Source organism: Populus alba, chromosome 1 (genome assembly GCF_005239225.2).
Source record: "Populus alba chromosome 1, ASM523922v2, whole genome shotgun sequence".
Classification (NCBI taxonomy): Eukaryota; Viridiplantae; Streptophyta; class Magnoliopsida; order Malpighiales; family Salicaceae; genus Populus; species Populus alba.
Genome location: NC_133284.1, coordinates 51,580,528 through 51,600,173, shown reverse-complemented (window position 1 = coordinate 51,600,173; position 19,646 = coordinate 51,580,528). Strand labels below are relative to the sequence as shown.

Here is a 19,646-nt window from a genome sequence, read left to right as displayed (position 1 = left end):
TTTGAGATGAGGAAAGGCCATCTTTGATAATCATTTCACAAGGCTAAAATATATCCTTTGCAGTCCCATTTTGAGCCTAGTAATGTTTTTTGGAAATAACCTTGACTAGGATCACAACCCACACTGGGGGGCAAAATCAGAGAGCTTTTTATGTTACCATCCAGACAAAGCAGTGAAGAGGGGTGCTGGAATTGATCATGTAATTTTTAATCTTTCATGATCATCTAAATGAAGCAGTAATTGGTTAAGAAAAGAAAAGAAGATCCAAAGGATCTAAAAGATTTGAGCTTCTCATAAAAACAACTGATATGATTGTGCTCAACGAAACAAAAACAAAGAAAACAAAGAGAAAATCCCAAACCCGACACTGGGGGGGCAGGACAACTCATTTTGAAAAAAACAAATCCAAAAGACAAAAGGTCAGGAAACAAGCACAAGTGATCCCTAGTCGTGAAATCCTTTAAACACCTTTTGAGCCTGCAACATATCCTTTTCTTCATAACCAATAGCCAAAGCCTACATTACATACCTGATAAAGCCCTTTCTGATCAAAGGCAAGCAATCTGGATCGGTAGGCAGTGCTTTCATGTGCGGGTCAAATCATTATTCATGCAAATAAAATAAATGCTTTGAATCAATTCGGTTCTCAATAACCCTCAAATTGAAATTTAAACCTTTTGTGACCAACCAGATGTCACTTCATCTTTAAACCAAAAGCAAAAAGCTTTTATCACTTCAAGAAACCTGTCCATAGGAATCACTTGAATTTTTTAAGAACAAGTTTATTTTGAACCAATATCAAAATCATTTTTGTGATTTGGAATAACTTGGAAGTTCCAAAAATTTTGCATGAAAACATTCATTGTACAAAAAACCCAAACTTACTTTCACATATCCTCACCCCAAACTAAACCCAAGTTGAACACTTGGGGGGCATGATCAAGCTGGGGGGCAATCAAAAACACATGGTAGGGCTAACTCCATGATTCCTGTTCTAAGGAAAATGTCGGGCAAATTGGTAACTCTTGAGATAGAGGGTGAAGGACAAAGATGTATGATGACATCAAACCCTTCCCAGAGGTCAAGATCACAATGTGTAACCCGAGTAAGCAAACGTGGAAAAAGCCATCGAAGTTTACTACCAACATTACAACTTTTGAGAGAAAAAGACACCATGAAGAAATGGGGGCCTATGTTCTCAGGTAAGAATACATGCATATCAATCATAATGCATTTTCTTACAACATTCACAGATCTGTGTTTCAAACATCAACTTTTGGTAGTGCGTTTTATAACCCTACCTCCTTTTGAGTGCGCCTTTGAGCCCTCACCTCCTTTGGAGTGCGCCTTTAAGCCCTCACTTCCATTTTGAGTGCGCCTTTAAGCCCTCATCCTTTCGGTAGTGCGTTTTCTAACCTTACCTCCCTTTGAGTGCGCCTTTGAGCCCTCACCGCCTTTTGAGTGCGCCTTTGAGCCCTCACCTCCATTTTGAGTGCGCCTTTGAGCCCTCATCCCTTTGGTAGTGCGTTTTCTAACCCTACCTCCGTTTGAGTGCGCCTTTGAGCCCTCACCTCCGTTTGAGTGCGCCTTTGAGCCCTCACCTCCATTTTGAGTGCGCCTTTGAGCCCTCATCCCTTTGGTAGTGCGTTTTCTAACCCTACCTCCGTTTGAGTGCGCCTTTGAGCCCTCGCCTTCATTTTGAGCGCGCCTTTGAGCCCTCATCCCTTTGGTAGTGCGTTTTCTAACCCTACCTCCGTTTGAGTGCGCCATTGAGCCCTCACCTCCGTTTGAGTGTGCCTTTGAGCCCTCACCTCCATTTTGAGTGCGCCTTTGAGCCCTCATCCCTTGGGTAGTGCGTTTTCTAACCCTACCTCCCTTTGAGTGCGCCTTTGAGCCCTCAACTCCTTTATTGCACACATAATAAACAAGAGGGTATTAAACCTTACCTCTTGTTGAGTGCGCCTTTGAGCCCTCACCTCCATTTTGAGTGCGCCTTTGAGCCCTCATCCCTTCGGTAGTGCGTTTTATAACCCTACCTCCTTTTGAGTGCGCCTTTGAGCCCTCACCTCCATCTTGAGTGCGCCTTTGAGCCCTCACCTCCATTTTGAGTACGCCTTTAAGCCCTCATCCCTTAGGTAGTGCGTTTTCTAACCCTACCTCCATCTTGAGTGCGCCTTTGAGCCCTCACCTTTCTTTTGAGTGCGCCTTTGAGCCCTCACCTCCATTTTGAGTACGCCTTTGAGCCCTCATCCCTTAGGTAGTGCGTTTTCTAACCCTACCTTCATCTTGAGTGCGCCTTTAAGCCCTCATCCTCTTTTTGAGTGCGCCTTTGAGCCCTCACCTCCATTTTGAGTGCGCCTTTGAGCCCTCATCCCTTTGGTAGTGCATTTTCTAACCCTACCTTGCCAACATTTTTCTGGGTAGGTCGCCCATTACAACACGACCAATTCTCCATGTTTTTTTTATCTGGGTAGGTCACCCATTACAATGAGACCGCACTTCACATTCTTTCCTTTTTCTTTGGGTAGGTCACCCATCATAATGAGACCGTTTTTTTCATTCTTTCCACCTGGGTAGGTCACCCATTACAATGAGACCGTTTTTTTTTTTTACATTTCTTTTGTTTTGGTTAAATGAGGTTGCCAGATGGGATCTCATGTAGCTTTGGGTAAAGGGAATCTCCATATGAGATTTCAGGTTGACCGAGCTACACACACAGGATTTTGGTTCTGGTTAGAGGGGATTGCCAAAAGGAATCTCAGTCTATCCCAACCACACATAGGTTTTTTGGTTCTGGTTAGAGGGGATTGCCGAAAGCAAATCTCAGTCTATCCCAACCACACACAGGATTTTGGTTCTGGTTAGAGGGGATTGCCGAAAGGAATCTCAGTCTATCCCAACCACACACAGGATTTTGGTTCTGGTTAGAGGGGATTGCCGAAAGGAATCTCAGTCTATCCCAATCAAACAGGATTTTGGTTCTGGTTAGAGGGGATTGCCGAAAGGAATCTCAGTCTATCCCAACCACACACAGGATTTTGGTTCTGGTTAGAGGGGATTGCCGAATGGAATCTCAGTCTATCCCAACCACACACAGGATTTTGGTTCTGGTTAGAGGGGATTGCCGAAATGAATCTCAGTCTATCCCAACCACACATAGGTTTTTAGTTCTGGTTAGAGGGGATTGCCGAATGGAATCTCAGTCTATCCCAACCACACACAGGATTTTGGTTCTGGTTAGAGGGGATTGCCGAAAGGAATCTCAGTCTATCCCAACCACACACAGGTTTTTTGGTTCTGGTTAGAGGGGATTGCCGAAAGGAATCTCAGTCTATCCCAACCACACAGGATTTTGGTTCTGGTTAGAGGGGATTGCCGAAAGGAATCTCAGTCTATCCCAACCACACAGAGGATTTTGGTTCTGGTTAGAGGGGATTGCCGAAAGCAATCTCAGTCTATCCCAACCACACACAGGTTTTTTGGTTCTGGTTAGAGGGGATTGCCGAAAGGAATCTCAGTCTATCCCAACCACACACAGGATTTTGGTTCTGGTTAAAGGGGATTGGCGAAAAGAATCTCAGTCTATCCTAACCACACACACATAATATTTAAGTTTCGGGTTAAAGGGGATTGGCGAAAGGAATCTCAGTTTAGCCCAACCACATACAGGACTTTGGGTCCGGTTGAAGTTTTAGGTCAATCAATTTTTTGAGACGACCCGTTTTGGACAACCAATTTTGTTTTATCTTTACAACACTTACTATGCACAAATCTTTGCTCCGTAAGCATTGTAAAGAGGGGGGCAACTGTTGTAACCCATTTTTGGGTCCCCACATAAAAAATAATAAAAATAAAAAAATCTCAAAAAAAATATATTATAAAAAAAACGCAAAACGGTGCCGTTTGGAAACGACACCATCGTCTTCTTCCCCTGGACACGCAGAGAACAGGGGAGAAGAATCGTTTGTTTTCTTCTCTTTTCGCCTACTTTCTTTCCAGTTTATTGCGCAAAAAGACGCCCACCATGGACACCCACTTGCCTGGCGTTGTTATCCGTTGAAGGTAGTGGAGGGGGCGGCCAACAGTAGCCGCCCCAACACGTTCACCCTCCCCTGTTTTCCTATAAATACAGGGGAGGGCTGTTGAAAAAAAAAAAAGGAGAGAGAACAGAAAAAGAAAAAAAAAAGAGAAGACCAAGAGAGAAGGCAGAGAAGAGAAGGGAGAGCAAAGAGAGGGGAAAAGAGAGAGAAGGGAGAACACAGAAGAAGAAGGAGCAGTAAAGTAGAAAATAGAAAAATACAGAGGAGAGAGAGAGAGAAGGAAAACCGCCGGCCACCGGGAACCGCCAGCACCGACCCTGCCGCATCAGCTGCTGCCAGCATCAACACCGTTCCAGGTAACTTTCTCCACTGTCATTTTTTTTGCTTCGGCTTCGGCTTCATCTGCATGCAGAACGTTTACGTTCTGCAGCAGATGAAGATTAATTAGCTAGTTATTGTGCTGTGCACAGTAACTGGCTAATTAATTCACGGGTTACTGTGTGCACAGTAACCCCGGTTACTATGCATGCTAATTAATTCTCTGGTTACTGTGCACACAGTAACCCGGTTACTATGTGCACAGTAACCAGCCCATGCATTTGGGCCATGTTCGGCCCAGCCCATGTAAAAGGGCCAGGTGTGGCCCAGCCCATGCAATTGGGCCTGATCCGGCCCATTGTAAAAAAATAGAAAAAAAATATTATTGTTTTAAAAAAATATTTATGATGTTCCCACTGTTGATTTATGTTATTTTTATTAATATCGGATAGTATTTTTATGTCGTAAAAATACAAATCGGGTATTAAAATACCCGGGTTTTTTTGTCACAAACTTCCAAAAATACAAAAAAAATTTAAAAAAACATTTTTGTGCATACGGCCAAGTGTCTCAAATCTAAAATATCATATCGTATTTTTCATATGTCAAAAAAAACAATATTTTAGCATGCATTTTGGCTTTAATAACCAGTTTATTAAAGTCAAGAGAATATTGGCCAAAATTTCAAAAAAACAACAAAAATTTTATTTTGTTTGTCTCTTGGTATCGGGGGTATGACATTACACGTAATGCATATTCCGGATATTTAATTTCTTTTTTTTACGGACACTTGAACCTGGGGTATGACATTACATGTAATGCGTATTCCAAACAATTACAAACCACAACACAACATGATTTTAGATTTTATCAGACATTAAAACAATGCAGCCTACCTTAGGTAGGGCGTAGTTGGGGTGCTAATACCTTCCCTTTACGCAACCAGTCTCCGTACTCGATCTCTAAAGACCAGTTAAGGTTCCTAGTAACCAGAATACTAGGTGGCGACTCCCATTCCAATTTTTCACTTGTAGAGACAAGAATTCCTTGTCTCTCCCCATTTTTCCAGGAATAAATTATTTCGATTTTTCCTTGAGGGTGGACGATCGCCGCGCCGCCGCACACGTGCGACAAAGAATATACAACCTATCTAATATACTTAACTAAAGGTCTATTCCATAACCCTAAACTAGTCATTTTTCCTAAAAACCCAAAAATTAAATGATTTTTTTTAAATCTAATTCATATGAAAACAAATAATAAGTCTTGACAACAATTCACTAAATAACCCTTAATTATTCATCAAACCAATCTAAAAAAGCTAATATTATAGCTATGGACCAATCTGTAATTTTATCAGATTTTTAGGGGTCAAATTGGAGGACCAAACTAAAACTATCATAAATTCATGACTATACATGAATTTTACCCATAATTCATCTTTAATTCTGTCCAGAATCTCATATTGTAATCTAGTGACCAATCTATATTTTTTCAAAGTTCGGGGACTAAACTGATATTTTCACAAATTAAGGGACCATATTAAAATTTCATCATCTTCAACCTCAAACCCAAATATTCCACAGATTATCTACTAAAATATCAAGATTTCTAATTAAAATTCATCATTTAAACAAATCATAACTAAAAATCATCATTTTTACCTAAAATCTTTCAAAATCAACTAAATAACTTATTACCCATAATAATGAACTCATAACATTCAAATCAATTCATTAATCAACCCAAAACAAAATCTTCAAAACCCTAATATTCAACAAAACATAAATTTAAAGTTAAAAGACAACACATTGATACATATCAAAGCCTAAATCTTGCCTTTAAACTTATTTTTCCTAACTCTCTTCTCCTTCCTTTTTCTTTCCCTCTTTTGTTTTCTTTTTCTTTCCCTTTTCTTCTCTCTTGCATTCTCTCACTCTCAAATTTCAGAGCCCTCATTCTTTTTTCTTTTTTTCTTTTTAATTTATACTTATCAAGTTTTATTCAATTATCATAATATCCTACATTCATTTATACCTACTTCTAAATCTTCAAGAGCTTCATTGCCTTTTCCTATTCTCTTTCATTTTCAAAACATCACACATCTTTCTTGAAAGGGCTTGTTATTAAGTTGTCATCAGCATTTGACTTTATCAACGGTGTCCTTTCGGATGTGACTTTGTTAAGATTAAAATGACTTTGCTGAAAATTAACTGAAACCTTTACGCAATTTATCAGACGGACACAGGAAATGCGCTGAGGCCTAGCTTCTTTGAGAGACCATGGTAGAAACAAAATAAAGGAATTTTTGAATAGCCATACCCATCGAAGAAACTTTCATTTAAATAATTTGTATAGATGAAACAGCTGTGAACCTCATGGAAATAAATAATTTCTTAGTTTTCAGAAATATAAGGTTGTAGTATTTCTGTTCTGACGGACAAGGGACTTCTCACAGTATGCACTCCATCAGTCCATGTTATGCTCCCAAAAAAGTACCCTGTATTTACCTGGTGGGCTGTGGTGACCGTAACGGTGAAGGTGACCTTTTTAGTTTTATTGTTGAAGACTAAGACATTAGGTTTTACTGACACACTGGTTCCAAAGGGAGGCTCAATCACAGCTCTATAAATGGAATTAGAGGCTCCTACATTGGTGACGGTTCTGGTGAGGGTTGAAGAATTTCTGAGGTTTGGTATGGTTATGGAAGGCAGGTTAACGTCCAAAATGGATAGTTCTTCATAGGGGCATACTGTAGGAAGTCCTGTAAGCCTAGAGATAGCAGTGATGTTGTAGTCCATGGCACAGAGGTAATTTATGTAGTCTGCTGTTCCCATGTCGTATACCAGACCCGGGTCTGCTGCACCGTTTGGATTTGCAATACCTCCTCCAAAATCAAAGGGATTGGCCAGCTTTTGAGGTGATCCCTCAGCAAATATTGGGAAACCTGATGGATGATTCGTCCATGCTGCATTAATATTTTGGAAGATTGAGTATACCGTTTGTGAAACCTAAGCATGTGGTCTTGTAATTGCGACCAGTTTAATTCAGCTAGATGTAACAGAATGGATACCAGTTGTGACAAGTGCAGATTTAATGGCCGCCGGAGACCAGTCAGGATGGATTCCTTTGAGAAGAGCTACTATGCCTGCAACATGAGGAGCTGCCATCGATGTCCCGGAATGCATGACATATCCACCATCTTGGAATGTATCAAGAGGTGAAGCAGCAGCTAAAATGTTCACCCCCGGTGCAGCTATATCAGGCTGTGCCACAGAAAGTATCAGATTATGCAACAGAATGCTATGCACAATTGAAATTATTCTCAAGTTGTTTCCACTAGAAATAAGTTATGAAAGCTACCAATTAGTGTCAATGCCATGCTTGGATACCGAATGGATACCGGATTTCACCCAAGAGCTTAGTCATAAGTTCAAAGGTCAGTTCAGTTGAAATGGAAAATATTATGCAGGATAAACTTTACCCAAGAGCTCAGTGCACGGCGTTCACGGAAAAAGTTTAAGAAGTATAGTCTACCTTCAAAATCGCAGGAGATTTTGAATTAGGCCCTCTAGATGAAAAATGAGCCACCTTTGCCAACACTGGCTTGCCCACAATTGTTTTAGAAGGGCTCAACTTCACTACAGGGAAGCTGTGTTACCAATCAAAAAGACATGGTCTTAGGATAAAAAGCAACCTAGTTCTGTTATCATGAAGCTAAGGTAATAACAATGATCATGTTACCTGGTTGAACGAATGTAGTAGAGCATTCGAGTTCCAATCTCATAGTCGACCTCAATGCATGGGAATCCATTGATGCAGGGATACATGTCATTACTGGGATTCTTGGCAACAATCAACCCCACTCCACCAGCTTCCTTCACAACTTCTGCAGCACTTAATACAATCACTGCTGGGACTACAGTGACCGTAGTGAAGCAGAGAACCACCTTTCCAGCTACCATAGATGCATTAACTGAGAGATATTCACAGGCACTGCATGCAAAAAAATTAGTTCGTGAATCCCGCTTTAATGCATAATCTGAAATAACTGCAACTTCATGTTCGTGTAATCCAATAACTCAAACTGCCCTGGAGGTTTGGGGTTCAGCTCCTTGGCCTCCGGGTAAATCAAGCTTCTAAAACCAATTTCCTTGCCAGTAAAGATGGCTTCACCCTGCAAGATTCATGTGCAAAATTCAATAATGTTGCAGCCTATTCTGAAAATAATGGTGGAGACAGCTTGTGGTTAAAAATCCAAAACGCAAGCTTTTACTAGAATGAAGAAATACCGAGAAAGTTTCATTGTTCCCGAGTGTTATCGCAGTAGGAAATGCTCGATCAATGGTGCTTGCTGCTACACTTAAAATCCAAGGTGCAGTATTCAGCACTGTCTGAGCAGAAGGTCCATCATTGCCAGCTGAACATACAACAGTGATTCCATTCGCTACAGCATGAAAGGAACCAAAATCTATTCCACCACGCTTGTCAATATCAGAAAAAAGAGGAGGAGGTAACCCGAGTGACAGCGACAACACATCAACGCCATCATGTATGGCTTCATCAAAAGCTTTCAATACATCAGCAGCTGAGCACCATCCTCCAAAAACACTCCAACACACCTTGTATATTGCCAACCGAGCACGGGGTGCACCCCCTCTTGCCGTTCCAAGTCCAAGGCCTTTGTAGCTGACATTGTCCACAAAAGCACCAGCGGCAGTGCTGGCTAAGTGAGTCCCATGCCCATTTGCATCTCTTGGTGATAGGAACTCCTGGTTCCCAGATGTGTTCAATAGCTGACCATAGTCTGCTAGCATTCCATCAATGATCCAACGGGCTCCTATGATTTTTCTGTTACAATGGATTTTAGGATCAAACTGCTTCCCAGGCTCACAAGCACCTTTCCAACTTGATGGGATAGGTCCAAGTCCTTCATCGCTGAAAGCCTTAGACTCGGGCCATATTCCTGTTTCATCAGATTACTTTTTCAGAATTATTTTTATGCATAAGCAAGAGACAGAGAGAGACAATTCACCTGTATCAAAGATCCCTATGATAATTCCATCTCCCATGCTACTGTTATGAAGAGCATTAACGGGAGAATGAGAAGAGAGGCCAAGGAAATCCCAACTCCTTGTGGTTTGTAACTTGTGGAAACTGTTTGGTATTACTCGAACAACTCCAGGCAGTTCTAAAAATTTGTAGTGTATCAGAATATAGGCATGGTATCATAAATAACAACCTATGGCTTGCTAACAATAGAACATGATCATATCAGCCTTGAACTACTGATTGCATTGAATTAGAGAGGAAAACAAGAATGGGACTATAAGAAATTATGTTTGCATACGTACGGGCAACTTTTTGAGCCTGAGACTCTGTAAGCTTGGCTGCAAACCCAGAGAAGCCATGTTTGTAGCTGTGCACCATCAATTCTGAGGCCATTTCCTTGCTGGAGAATAAAAATGACTTGTAAAAAACAAGCCATTGACTATTATATTGTTTCTCATTTATCCTAAACGAGCATATAATATCTCATGCCTCCTTCCCTAACTAGTTTCTTACACATGCTTTGAGAAAGCAATATAGAGAAATATAGACAAGTAACTTAATTGACAATTGAACTCCAAGTATTGTTTTTATAAAATATTTGTTTTGCGAAGGGAATAGATTTTCTAGTCTAATTATAACATTGGGAAAGGAAAATCTTTATATATGATTTCTTCAACCCTAACTGTATCTTTTATTAAATGTGAGATAAAGTTTTCCATACCTCTCCACTACACTAGCAAGCATTTCAAGATGTGAATTTGTAGTTAGAATAGGATTGTTGCGATGTCGCGGTCGCACAAATTAATTACCCTAGCTTAAAACACACAAGATAGTATAGAGCAAGCAAGGGGTCGATCCCACGAGGAAGTTTGAAGTTAGATTTTTATGTTGTACGTTATGTAATTGGGGGGGATTGATTTGAAATGATTTAAACTATGGCAGAAATTAAACTAGCAAACAAAATCAATTGAAACTGAAATATATCAAGAAAACAAACCTTGGTTGCAAGCACACATCCACCAACGGAAATTAGAACCGATCCTTGAAACGAAACTCCAGTTTATATTATGAATTTTATCTTTTCTTAATATTGGTTAATTAACGGATCCGCCGTATAACTAGCCCTAACCAACAAACAATCACAGTGTCCGCACTAATGATTTAATCCAATGGCAGCCTTAAGATCCAGATAAATTCATTAATCTTAACAACCAAGTTGTCAATTTGTGTTGCTATGATCGAATGTTCTCCCTAAGTTTAATAACGTAGTTCCGCTACAATTATCAAGCTTAGTTGCTTCACAAGTTTATATACCACAACTCCGGTTTTGATATCAAACTTAGCAATAGATTGTTCACAATAATAACTTAGAGTCCGCTCTAGCAATTAAGATAAACAATCATAGGAAATATGCATAGGAAAACAAACATACTCATTCATAACATAAACTGAAAATAAAAGGAAGAATAAATCTCACAGTTCTTGAAATCCGAAGGTTTGTTTGTGTCCTTGCAACCAAGAAAACGAGCTTAGCCTTGCATATCTATTGAACAACTACTCCTAAAGATGAAAGAATACATAATTTCTGATTTGTAGAGAGGAGAGTTTGTGTTTCCTCCTCCTTCTTCTTCTTCTTCTTCTTCTTCTTCTTCTTCTTCTTCTTTCTACCTCCTTCTACTCACCCTCTATTTATACACAAATTGTAAGTAAGAAAATCAAAGTTCAAGTGTGAACATCAATAGATGGTGGTAGTGTGAAGGCGGCTGGCGGCTGGCGGCTGGTGGCTGGTGGCTGCTGGCTGCTGTCTTGAGGTTGGTGGCTGCCATGAGGTTGGTGGCTGCCATGAGGTTGGTGGCTGCCTTCCTTGACCTTCTAGAATATTTACTAGAGGAGCTAAATTGCTGGTGGGTTTGGATGCTTCTAGATGAAATTTGGATTCGTTTCTTCACGCAACCTGCTTGCTGGCAGAATTCAGCTGTCATCTTTGAAAAATCATATATACCTCATATGACATCGTTTTTGGCTGACATTTGGAGCGTTTATAGATCTTTGAGTAAGGAATCCAACAAAATTGAGTTTGCATCAATTGGACTTCTGAAGCTCCAGATATTGAATTTTGAATGGGCAAAGGTCAACATTGGCAGACTGCGAGATTTGACTTTGAAGGATGTGATTTCCATGATCTTTCTCTTTTTATTTTTCTTGCATTACATTTCCAAAAAGGTATGGATGTTAGCTTTTTAATTCCACTGGAATCACTTCATTTCGATCTCTGGAACTCACGCTCTGCACAAAATACCGACTGAACGTCAAATCTGCCAATTACCTCCAATTTACTCCTTTTTGTATCTTTCATCCAAAAGTGCCTTCAAAACATAAACAAAGAATATCAAGGCATTTTATATAAATAACATATGCAAAACACTAGTTAAATGCGGGTGAAAACTATCGAATAATATGGTTACATCAAATACCCCCACACTTAGCTCTTGCTCGTCTCGAGAAAGGATAAATAAAATTAAATTGAAAATAACTATGATCAATTTCTTAATCTCCCATCAATGTCTAAGAGTACAAGCATTATAAACAAGAATACAATCATGAAGGATAAATAATATAATTCTCATGAATTTATTTACATGCAAACTTCAAAACTCAATCAATCGTCTGGATTTAAATGAAATCTATGCCATGCCAAGTGATAGGTCCTCTCATTGATATACACTCCAACACTCATGTGTTTAGGTTTATGTGTTTAAATCTCTCAAATTCAATCAAAGAGTATGTTTCTACCATAAGCTTGCTTTTCAATCTCATCTCCATTAGCAACTTATTACAAGTACTACTACATGAATCAAAAGGTCTTATTTTCCGATTGTAATAGGGCTGAGGTTAAGGTGAGGTAAAAGAAAGTAAAAGGAAAGGTTCAAACCAAAGAAAGTAGAGCATTTTGAAAATAATACTTCAAACAATATAATTCCATTAAAGCACATAAATTTTTCATCTTTAATCACAAATGCTTAACTCCTTTTTGATTTCAAGCTCTTTCAACATAAAACCTTAAGAACATAAAGGAATACTTTTTTTTTTTTCTTTTTTTTTCTTTTTTTTTTCTTTTTTTTTCTTTGGCAACTTTTCCCATCTTTTCATCAAGCATCACTTCTTTCTTTTCATATAATTTCCAACCATAATTCCATGAGATATTACAAGTATATGCTCTACTAATCCTTGGCCAGGGGAAAAGAAAAACATATATAAAGTTAAGGCTTATACATGGATAAAGCAAAAAAAAGATAACCAAGCTCAAAACGGGCTCACTAAGGAAAATATGCTTTAGGTTGGCTTTTTGGCTCGAAGGGTAAAAATTCCTAATGCCTTTATCATCTTCATGTATATTTGTAAATAATCTTAATAAGATATGAAGCAAGTTCTAGAGATACATATTATTGAAAGAATGCACACTCAAAGAATATAATGTTGAAGGCTCAAAAGCTTGCATTTGTATAACACTATAAAGTCAACATGGCATATTCTCAAAGTCAATCCCTAAACCAATTAAACCTTAAAATTTGCATGCATACTCCTTCATTTGATTTATATCTTCATCTATCTCAATTAATTCTCATACATAATACTCATATTCTCAAAAACCAATGGGAGTTAAAAAGATCAAAAATTTGTGTTTTTTTTTTTTTTTTAAGAACAACAAAGAAAATTAAAATAAGAAAAACCAAAAATTCTCTCAATACCCCCACACTTAAAACACAACATTGTCCTCAATGTTGAAATAAAAGCAAAGAAATAAGAGAATGACAAAGATAAAGTAAAATACGAAAAATAAAAGATAAGGAAAAAGAAAGCAAATCTGATTTTTTTTTTTTTGTGCTGGGTTGCCTCCAGTAAGCGCTTTTGTTTTATGTCATTGGCTCGACATGTTGCATGCTCATTCTTCATAGATTGGTTCAACTAACTCTGCAGAAGCGGTGAGTTCTGCCGTCCAACCTTCATAGAAAGGTTTCAAACGATGCCCATTGACTTTGAGTATGTTGTTCGTTTCTAAACTTGTAATTTCAACTGCACCATAAGGAAAAACATTAGAAACAACAAATGGTCCAATCCAACGAGAGCTTAACTTTCCAGGAAAAAGTTTCCAAACGCGAATGATAAAGAAGGACTTTGTCTCCAACATGAAACTCCTTTCTTATAAGCATTCGGTCATGAAGATTCTTAGTCTTTTCTTTGTAAATCCTTGCATTCTCGTAAGCATCATTTTGAATCTCTTCCACCGTAATTCCAATCTTTTTAGGCACCAAAAGGATAGGCGCCACCCATTCACTATCCGTGATGGGGTAAATGACTCCTGCATCATGAAGGACAATTTGCAAAGCTTGCAAATCCAATGTTGATTCATGCATGTTTTGGGGAACACATATATGCCTTTCCATCTCTTTTATCTTGGGTAAAATCATAGTCATTGCTCAAAGCCATGCTTAATCCATACTCATCATCAAAATCACAAACTGGCTGCACACACTTATCAACTTGGTCATAACATGTGATAGAATAAACATTGCTATAAGGATATGTCATTGCATCATGAAAATTAAATTCAATTTTTCATCTCCTACCTCCATAGACAAGGTATCCTTACCACAATCAATCTTTTGTGTTGGCAGTTTTCAAAGAATGGTCTCCCAAACAATATAGGAGTGCTGGTTGATGAATCACAAGAATCATGTTCCATATCAAGAACATAAAAGTTCACATGGAATAACCAAACTATCAATCTTGACTAGGACATCTTCTATCACACCAAGTGGGTAAACAAAAACTACGATCCGCAAGTTGCATTACAATACTAGTTTTATTCAAAGGCTCTAGACTAAGAGAATCATAAACATGTTTTAGGCATAACACTAATGGATGCACCTAAATCGCATAAAGTTCTTTTAAAAACTAGCATTACCAATAACACATGGGATAGTAAACGCACCTGGGTCTTTTTGTTTCAAAGGCAGATTCTTTTGAACAACAGCAGATTACAAACTTCACCCATACTTACCGTTCATGACCTTTCAGTTTGAAAGCTCTCTTGTAGTACACAACTCCTTCAAGAATTTGGCAATACTTGGGAATTTGCTTGATAGCATCAAGCAAAGGAATGTTGAGTTCTACTTTCTTAAAAACCTCTAGAATCTCTTTTTCCTTGTCCTCTTTCTTTGACCTAGAAGAACTCACGGGAAAGGGTGGAATTGTTGTAAAACTGGAATTCATTGAGTGAGGAGTTACCTTTGGAGTGTTGGTCTTTGTTTCAGTTTTGTGGAGGAGAAGGATGATGTATCTTCTTTGTACTCAATTCAGTTTCTATCTCTTCTTCTTCCTCCATCTTAATTTGTTTTGACCTTTTCTCTTCAATTTCTTTCCCACTTCGCAACATGATCGCACTAACATGCTCTATTGGATTCAATGCTTGGGAGGGCAATTTTCCATTCATTTGTGCTTCCAATTTTCCCACACTTGAAGCTACTTGCCCCATTTGCTTTTCCAAGTTGTGAATACTTGACCTTGTTTCCTGTTGAAAAGACATGACATTTTGTTGCAAAGTAACAGTATTAGAAAGCCAAAGTTTTCATCATCTCACGAAGATCATCATTGGATGACGATTGTCTTGCTTGATAATTCTGTTGGGGTTGAAATCCATTGGGATGGAATTGTTGGCCTTGATTGCCTTGTTGAGGTTGGTTCCCATATCGTAGGTTAGGATGATCTCTCCATCCAGGATTGTACGTGTGGGAAAAAGGATCATACTTACGCTGAGGTTGTCCGTTGAATGCTCCATCAATTGCATGAGCTTGTTCAATGTAATCTTCTTGCATTGTTGGGCACATATTCGAAGCATGTCCTTGTGAGGAGCATATGCTACAACTTTCACCTGCTGCACATGTCCACAAGCCAAAGAACGTACAAGAGAAGTAAGATCATTAACTTTATTTTCAAGGTTAGAAAATACTTACCTCATTTACTCGTTTGTTGGAGAAGTCTCCACGAGTGCCAAATTGTTTTGAGTTGGCTGCCATGTTTGAGATCAATTGGCGTGCAGCCTCAGGTGTCTTATCTACCAATGCGCCTCCACTTGCAGCATCAATGATACTACGGTCAGTAGGCATCAATCCTTCATAGAAATATTGAATGAGTAGCTGATCGGGTATTTGATGATGAGGGCATTGAATACACAATTGCTCAAATCTTTCCCAATACTCTGAAAGTGTCTCTCCATGAGATTGCCGAATCCCACATATTTCTTTCCTTATGTTGGCAACTCGAGATGCTGGGAAATACTTCTCAAGGAAAATCTTCTTCATGGCGTTCCAAGTTCTAATAGATCCTGGGAGAATAGAGAAAAGCCATGCCTTTGCTGCCCCTTTTAAAGAGAAAGGGAAAGCTTTCAACTTAACTTGTTCTTCATCAACTCCATTCGGTTTCATGCCAACACAAACCATATGGAACTCCTTGAGATGAGTATGAGGATCTTCTCCTGCAAGACCATTAAATGTTGGTAACAAATGTATAAAACCAGATTTGAGCTCAAAGTTTACATTATTGTCAATGTTTATGCACAATGGTTGATTCTCCACGTTAGGAGCAGCAAGCTCCTTGAGTGTTTGTTGTCGTGCAACCGCCATGGTGTTGAGGTGAACTTCCTTTCTTAACTTGCGTAAAGTGCTTTCTATTTCAAGATCAACCTGCACTAGACTCTGATTAGTAGAACGGGTTACTGGCATCAATCGCTAAGAAAACTCAAAAGAAAGCAACCACACAAGCGATAATAATAATAATAATAATAATAATATAATAATAATGCAAATTATATGAAAATCCTATGCTAGAAAACTAAAACTACCTAAAAACCTTAGAAAACAGTGGAATTTGGCCTCGATAGGGTGGGGCTAGTGGTATACCACTAGTCTTGTTCAGAACGTCATTTCACTTCAGAAAACGAAGGTTAGAAACCCAATTCCACAAACAATTCTGTCTTCAACAGTACCGCTGCGGCAAGTGAACAGTAACACCGCAAGCAAAAATTCTGTTTTTTTTTTTTTTTTTTTTTTTTTCAGAAATGTAAATAACAATCACAGAAACTAAAAATAACAGTACAAGCACAAGAATCAACTAAAATTACCTCCCCCGGCAACGGCGCCAAAATTTGTTGCGATGTCGCGGTCGCACAAATTAATTACCCTAGCTTAAAACACACAAGATAGTATAGAGCAAGCAAGGGGTCGATCCCACGAGGAAGTTTGAAGTTAGATTTTTATGTTGTACGTTATGTAATTGGGGGGGATTGATTTGAAATGATTTAAACTATGGCAGAAATTAAACTAGCAAACAAAATCAATTGAAACTGAAATATATCAAGAAAACAAACCTTGGTTGCAAGCACACATCCACCAACGGAAATTAGAACCGATCCTTGAAACGAAACTCCAGTTTATATTATGAATTTTATCTTTTCTTAATATTGGTTAATTAACGGATCCGCCGTATAACTAGCCCTAACCAACAAACAATCACAGTGTCCGCACTAATGATTTAATCCAATGGCAGCCTTAAGATCCAGATAAATTCATTAATCTTAACAACCAAGTTGTCAATTTGTGTTGCTATGATCGAATGTTCTCCCTAAGTTTAATAACGTAGTTCCGCTACAATTATCAAGCTTAGTTGCTTCACAAGTTTATATACCACAACTCCGGTTTTGATATCAAACTTAGCAATAGATTGTTCACAATAATAACTTAGAGTCCGCTCTAGCAATTAAGATAAACAATCATAGGAAATATGCATAGGAAAACAAACATACTCATTCATAACATAAACTGAAAATAAAAGGAAGAATAAATCTCACAGTTCTTGAAATCCGAAGGTTTGTTTGTGTCCTTGCAACCAAGAAAACGAGCTTAGCCTTGCATATCTATTGAACAACTACTCCTAAAGATGAAAGAATACATAATTTCTGATTTGTAGAGAGGAGAGTTTGTGTTTCCTCCTTCTTCTTCTTCTTCTTCTTCTTCTTCTTCTTCTTCTTTCTACCTCCTTCTACTCACCCTCTATTTATACACAAATTGTAAGTAAGAAAATCAAAGTTCAAGTGTGAACATCAATAGATGGTGGTAGTGTGAAGGCGGCTGGCGGCTGGCGGCTGGTGGCTGGTGGCTGCTGGCTGCTGTCTTGAGGTTGGTGGCTGCCATGAGGTTGGTGGCTGCCATGAGGTTGGTGGCTGCCTTCCTTGACCTTCTAGAATATTTACTAGAGGAGCTAAATTGCTGGTGGGTTTGGATGCTTCTAGATGAAATTTGGATTCGTTTCTTCACGCAACCTGCTTGCTGGCAGAATTCAGCTGTCATCTTTGAAAAATCATATATACCTCATATGACATCGTTTTTGGCTGAAATTTGGAGCGTTTATAGATCTTTGAGTAAGGAATCCAACAAAATTGAGTTTGCATCAATTGGACTTCTGAAGCTCCAGATATTGAATTTTGAATGGGCAAAGGTCAACATTGGCAGACTGCGAGATTTGACTTTGAAGGATGTGATTTCCATGATCTTTCTCTTTTTATTTTTCTTGCATTACATTTCCAAAAAGGTATGGATGTTAGCTTTTTAATTCCACTGGAATCACTTCATTTCGATCTCTGGAACTCACGCTCTGCACAAAATACCGACTGAACGTCAAATCTGCCAATTACCTCCAATTTACTCCTTTTTGTATCTTTCATCCAAAAGTGCCTTCAAAACATAAACAAAGAATATCAAGGCATTTTATATAAATAACATATGCAAAACACTAGTTAAATGCGGGTGAAACTATCGAATAATATGGTTACATCAAGGATCATCATGCTGCTTGTCTCCTAGATAAACAATATGAACCTGTTTCATAGACAAACAAATTCATAGACACCAAAGTAATATGAAACTGCTAAAGTATGGACAAGGATAGATTTCTTGCAGATTCTTGAAAGTTACATACCTTGCTAGTAGCCTCCACCGTTGTCATCACGATGCAGTGGCCATATAGAAGGAAAAGAAGACTAACCAAGGCACATATGGGTCTTGCTTTTCCCATATTACCTATCTATGTTTCGGATAGTAAGAGAAAGATGCAAGCTGATGAAAGATCAAAACTTGGTACTAAATAATCAGAAATCTCTCGGAGCATAAGCCAAACATCACCTATTGAACCTCCTAGCTGTTTTGCTATAAAGTTTTATAGTCTCTGTGGACTAGCTTGAAATATTTGGCAACCAACAGAAAAGGGAAGGTCAAACTTTCCATTGCTTTTGAAAATGAATGATTTGATTGTCCCCCATTGATTGATGAAGACGAAACTTCGATTAGGATAAAGATCAATTCTATATGGCCGCGAAAGTTAACATCACTAGTTGGGTGGTCAGAACAGAAACCTCAAAGAAGAATTTCTTTGCTCGTAAAGTTGAAAATTCAATAGCAGGTGGTCAATTAAGGTCGACGTTATATGGCAATTCAATCCTTTCGGCTTATCCTTCTACTCAGTTGGCAGCTGGTGAATTTTCAATCACTATATTTTTAAGACATCTTAGCCTTGGTCATAGAAACTCATCCATCCTCAGACTTTCAAAACATGAGAGGAGATTAGAGTTTTAGTCAATCAAGGCTGTGCCTGCGAAAATTCTGCTTAATCTTTCATTTGACAGATGATGATGAAAGCTGAATCTGCCATCCAAGATGGAAAGAACAAAGAAAGAAATTTCTAAAGACAAGAAATGATAGGGACCTGTAAAAAGTGTCATCTTGGAAAGCTGATTTTAAGCCTCCCTTCCAAGCTCAACATTGATCACCATAAGCTCTGCAAAAACTCAAGATGGAAATCCGCGTAACATATTTAGGATCACGATGCATTTCCTATATCAACTCCCCTTACACCTACTCGGGTTCCCATTGGTCAGCCAAACAAGCAGCATATACACCATAATAAGCGCATCAAAAGCATTTTCACATGATTTCGTATGACATCCCAAGACAAATTCTTAGACTGTTTAACAACAAACATCTTTTTGGAATTTTGTCGAGCCATTTGGTGTGCCAAACTTCATACAGTGTTTGTTAATAATACTCAACTAGAGGAGGAAGGAAATGCCGAGTCATGGTAGAACACCGAAGGTGATGTTTTGAAAATGAAAGAGAATAGGAAAAG

At 38.6% G+C, this 19,646-nt stretch overlaps 1 protein-coding gene across 3 annotated transcripts; it reads right to left on the bottom strand.

Moving 5' to 3' along the window:
• Positions 1-6,683: 6,683 nt before the first annotated feature.
• On the bottom strand, positions 6,684-19,180 carry LOC118042468 (subtilisin-like protease SBT3.5). 3 transcript variants are annotated; one of them, XM_035050152.2, is made up of 11 exons: positions 18,444-19,180; positions 18,307-18,343; positions 10,132-10,186; positions 9,713-9,810; positions 9,394-9,549; positions 8,651-9,324; positions 8,450-8,535; positions 8,103-8,354; positions 7,896-8,010; positions 7,432-7,624; positions 6,684-7,326 (listed from the first exon to the last, which is right to left on the bottom strand). In XM_035050152.2, exons 1-11 carry the CDS (start codon positions 18,537-18,539, stop codon positions 6,755-6,757), a joined length of 2,334 nt encoding a protein of 777 aa, XP_034906043.1. In that variant the 5' UTR covers positions 18,540-19,180; the 3' UTR covers positions 6,684-6,754. The 3 variants fall into 3 exon arrangements, with proteins under 3 accessions (XP_034906043.1, XP_034906045.1, XP_034906044.1); XM_035050154.2 differs by lacking the exons at positions 7,896-8,010; positions 8,450-8,535; positions 8,651-9,324; ... (3 more) ...; positions 18,307-18,343; positions 18,444-19,180 and having other exon boundaries at positions 8,103-8,240; XM_035050153.2 differs by lacking the exons at positions 8,103-8,354; positions 8,450-8,535; positions 8,651-9,324; ... (3 more) ...; positions 18,307-18,343; positions 18,444-19,180 and having other exon boundaries at positions 7,722-8,009.
• Positions 19,181-19,646: the final 466 nt, after the last annotated feature.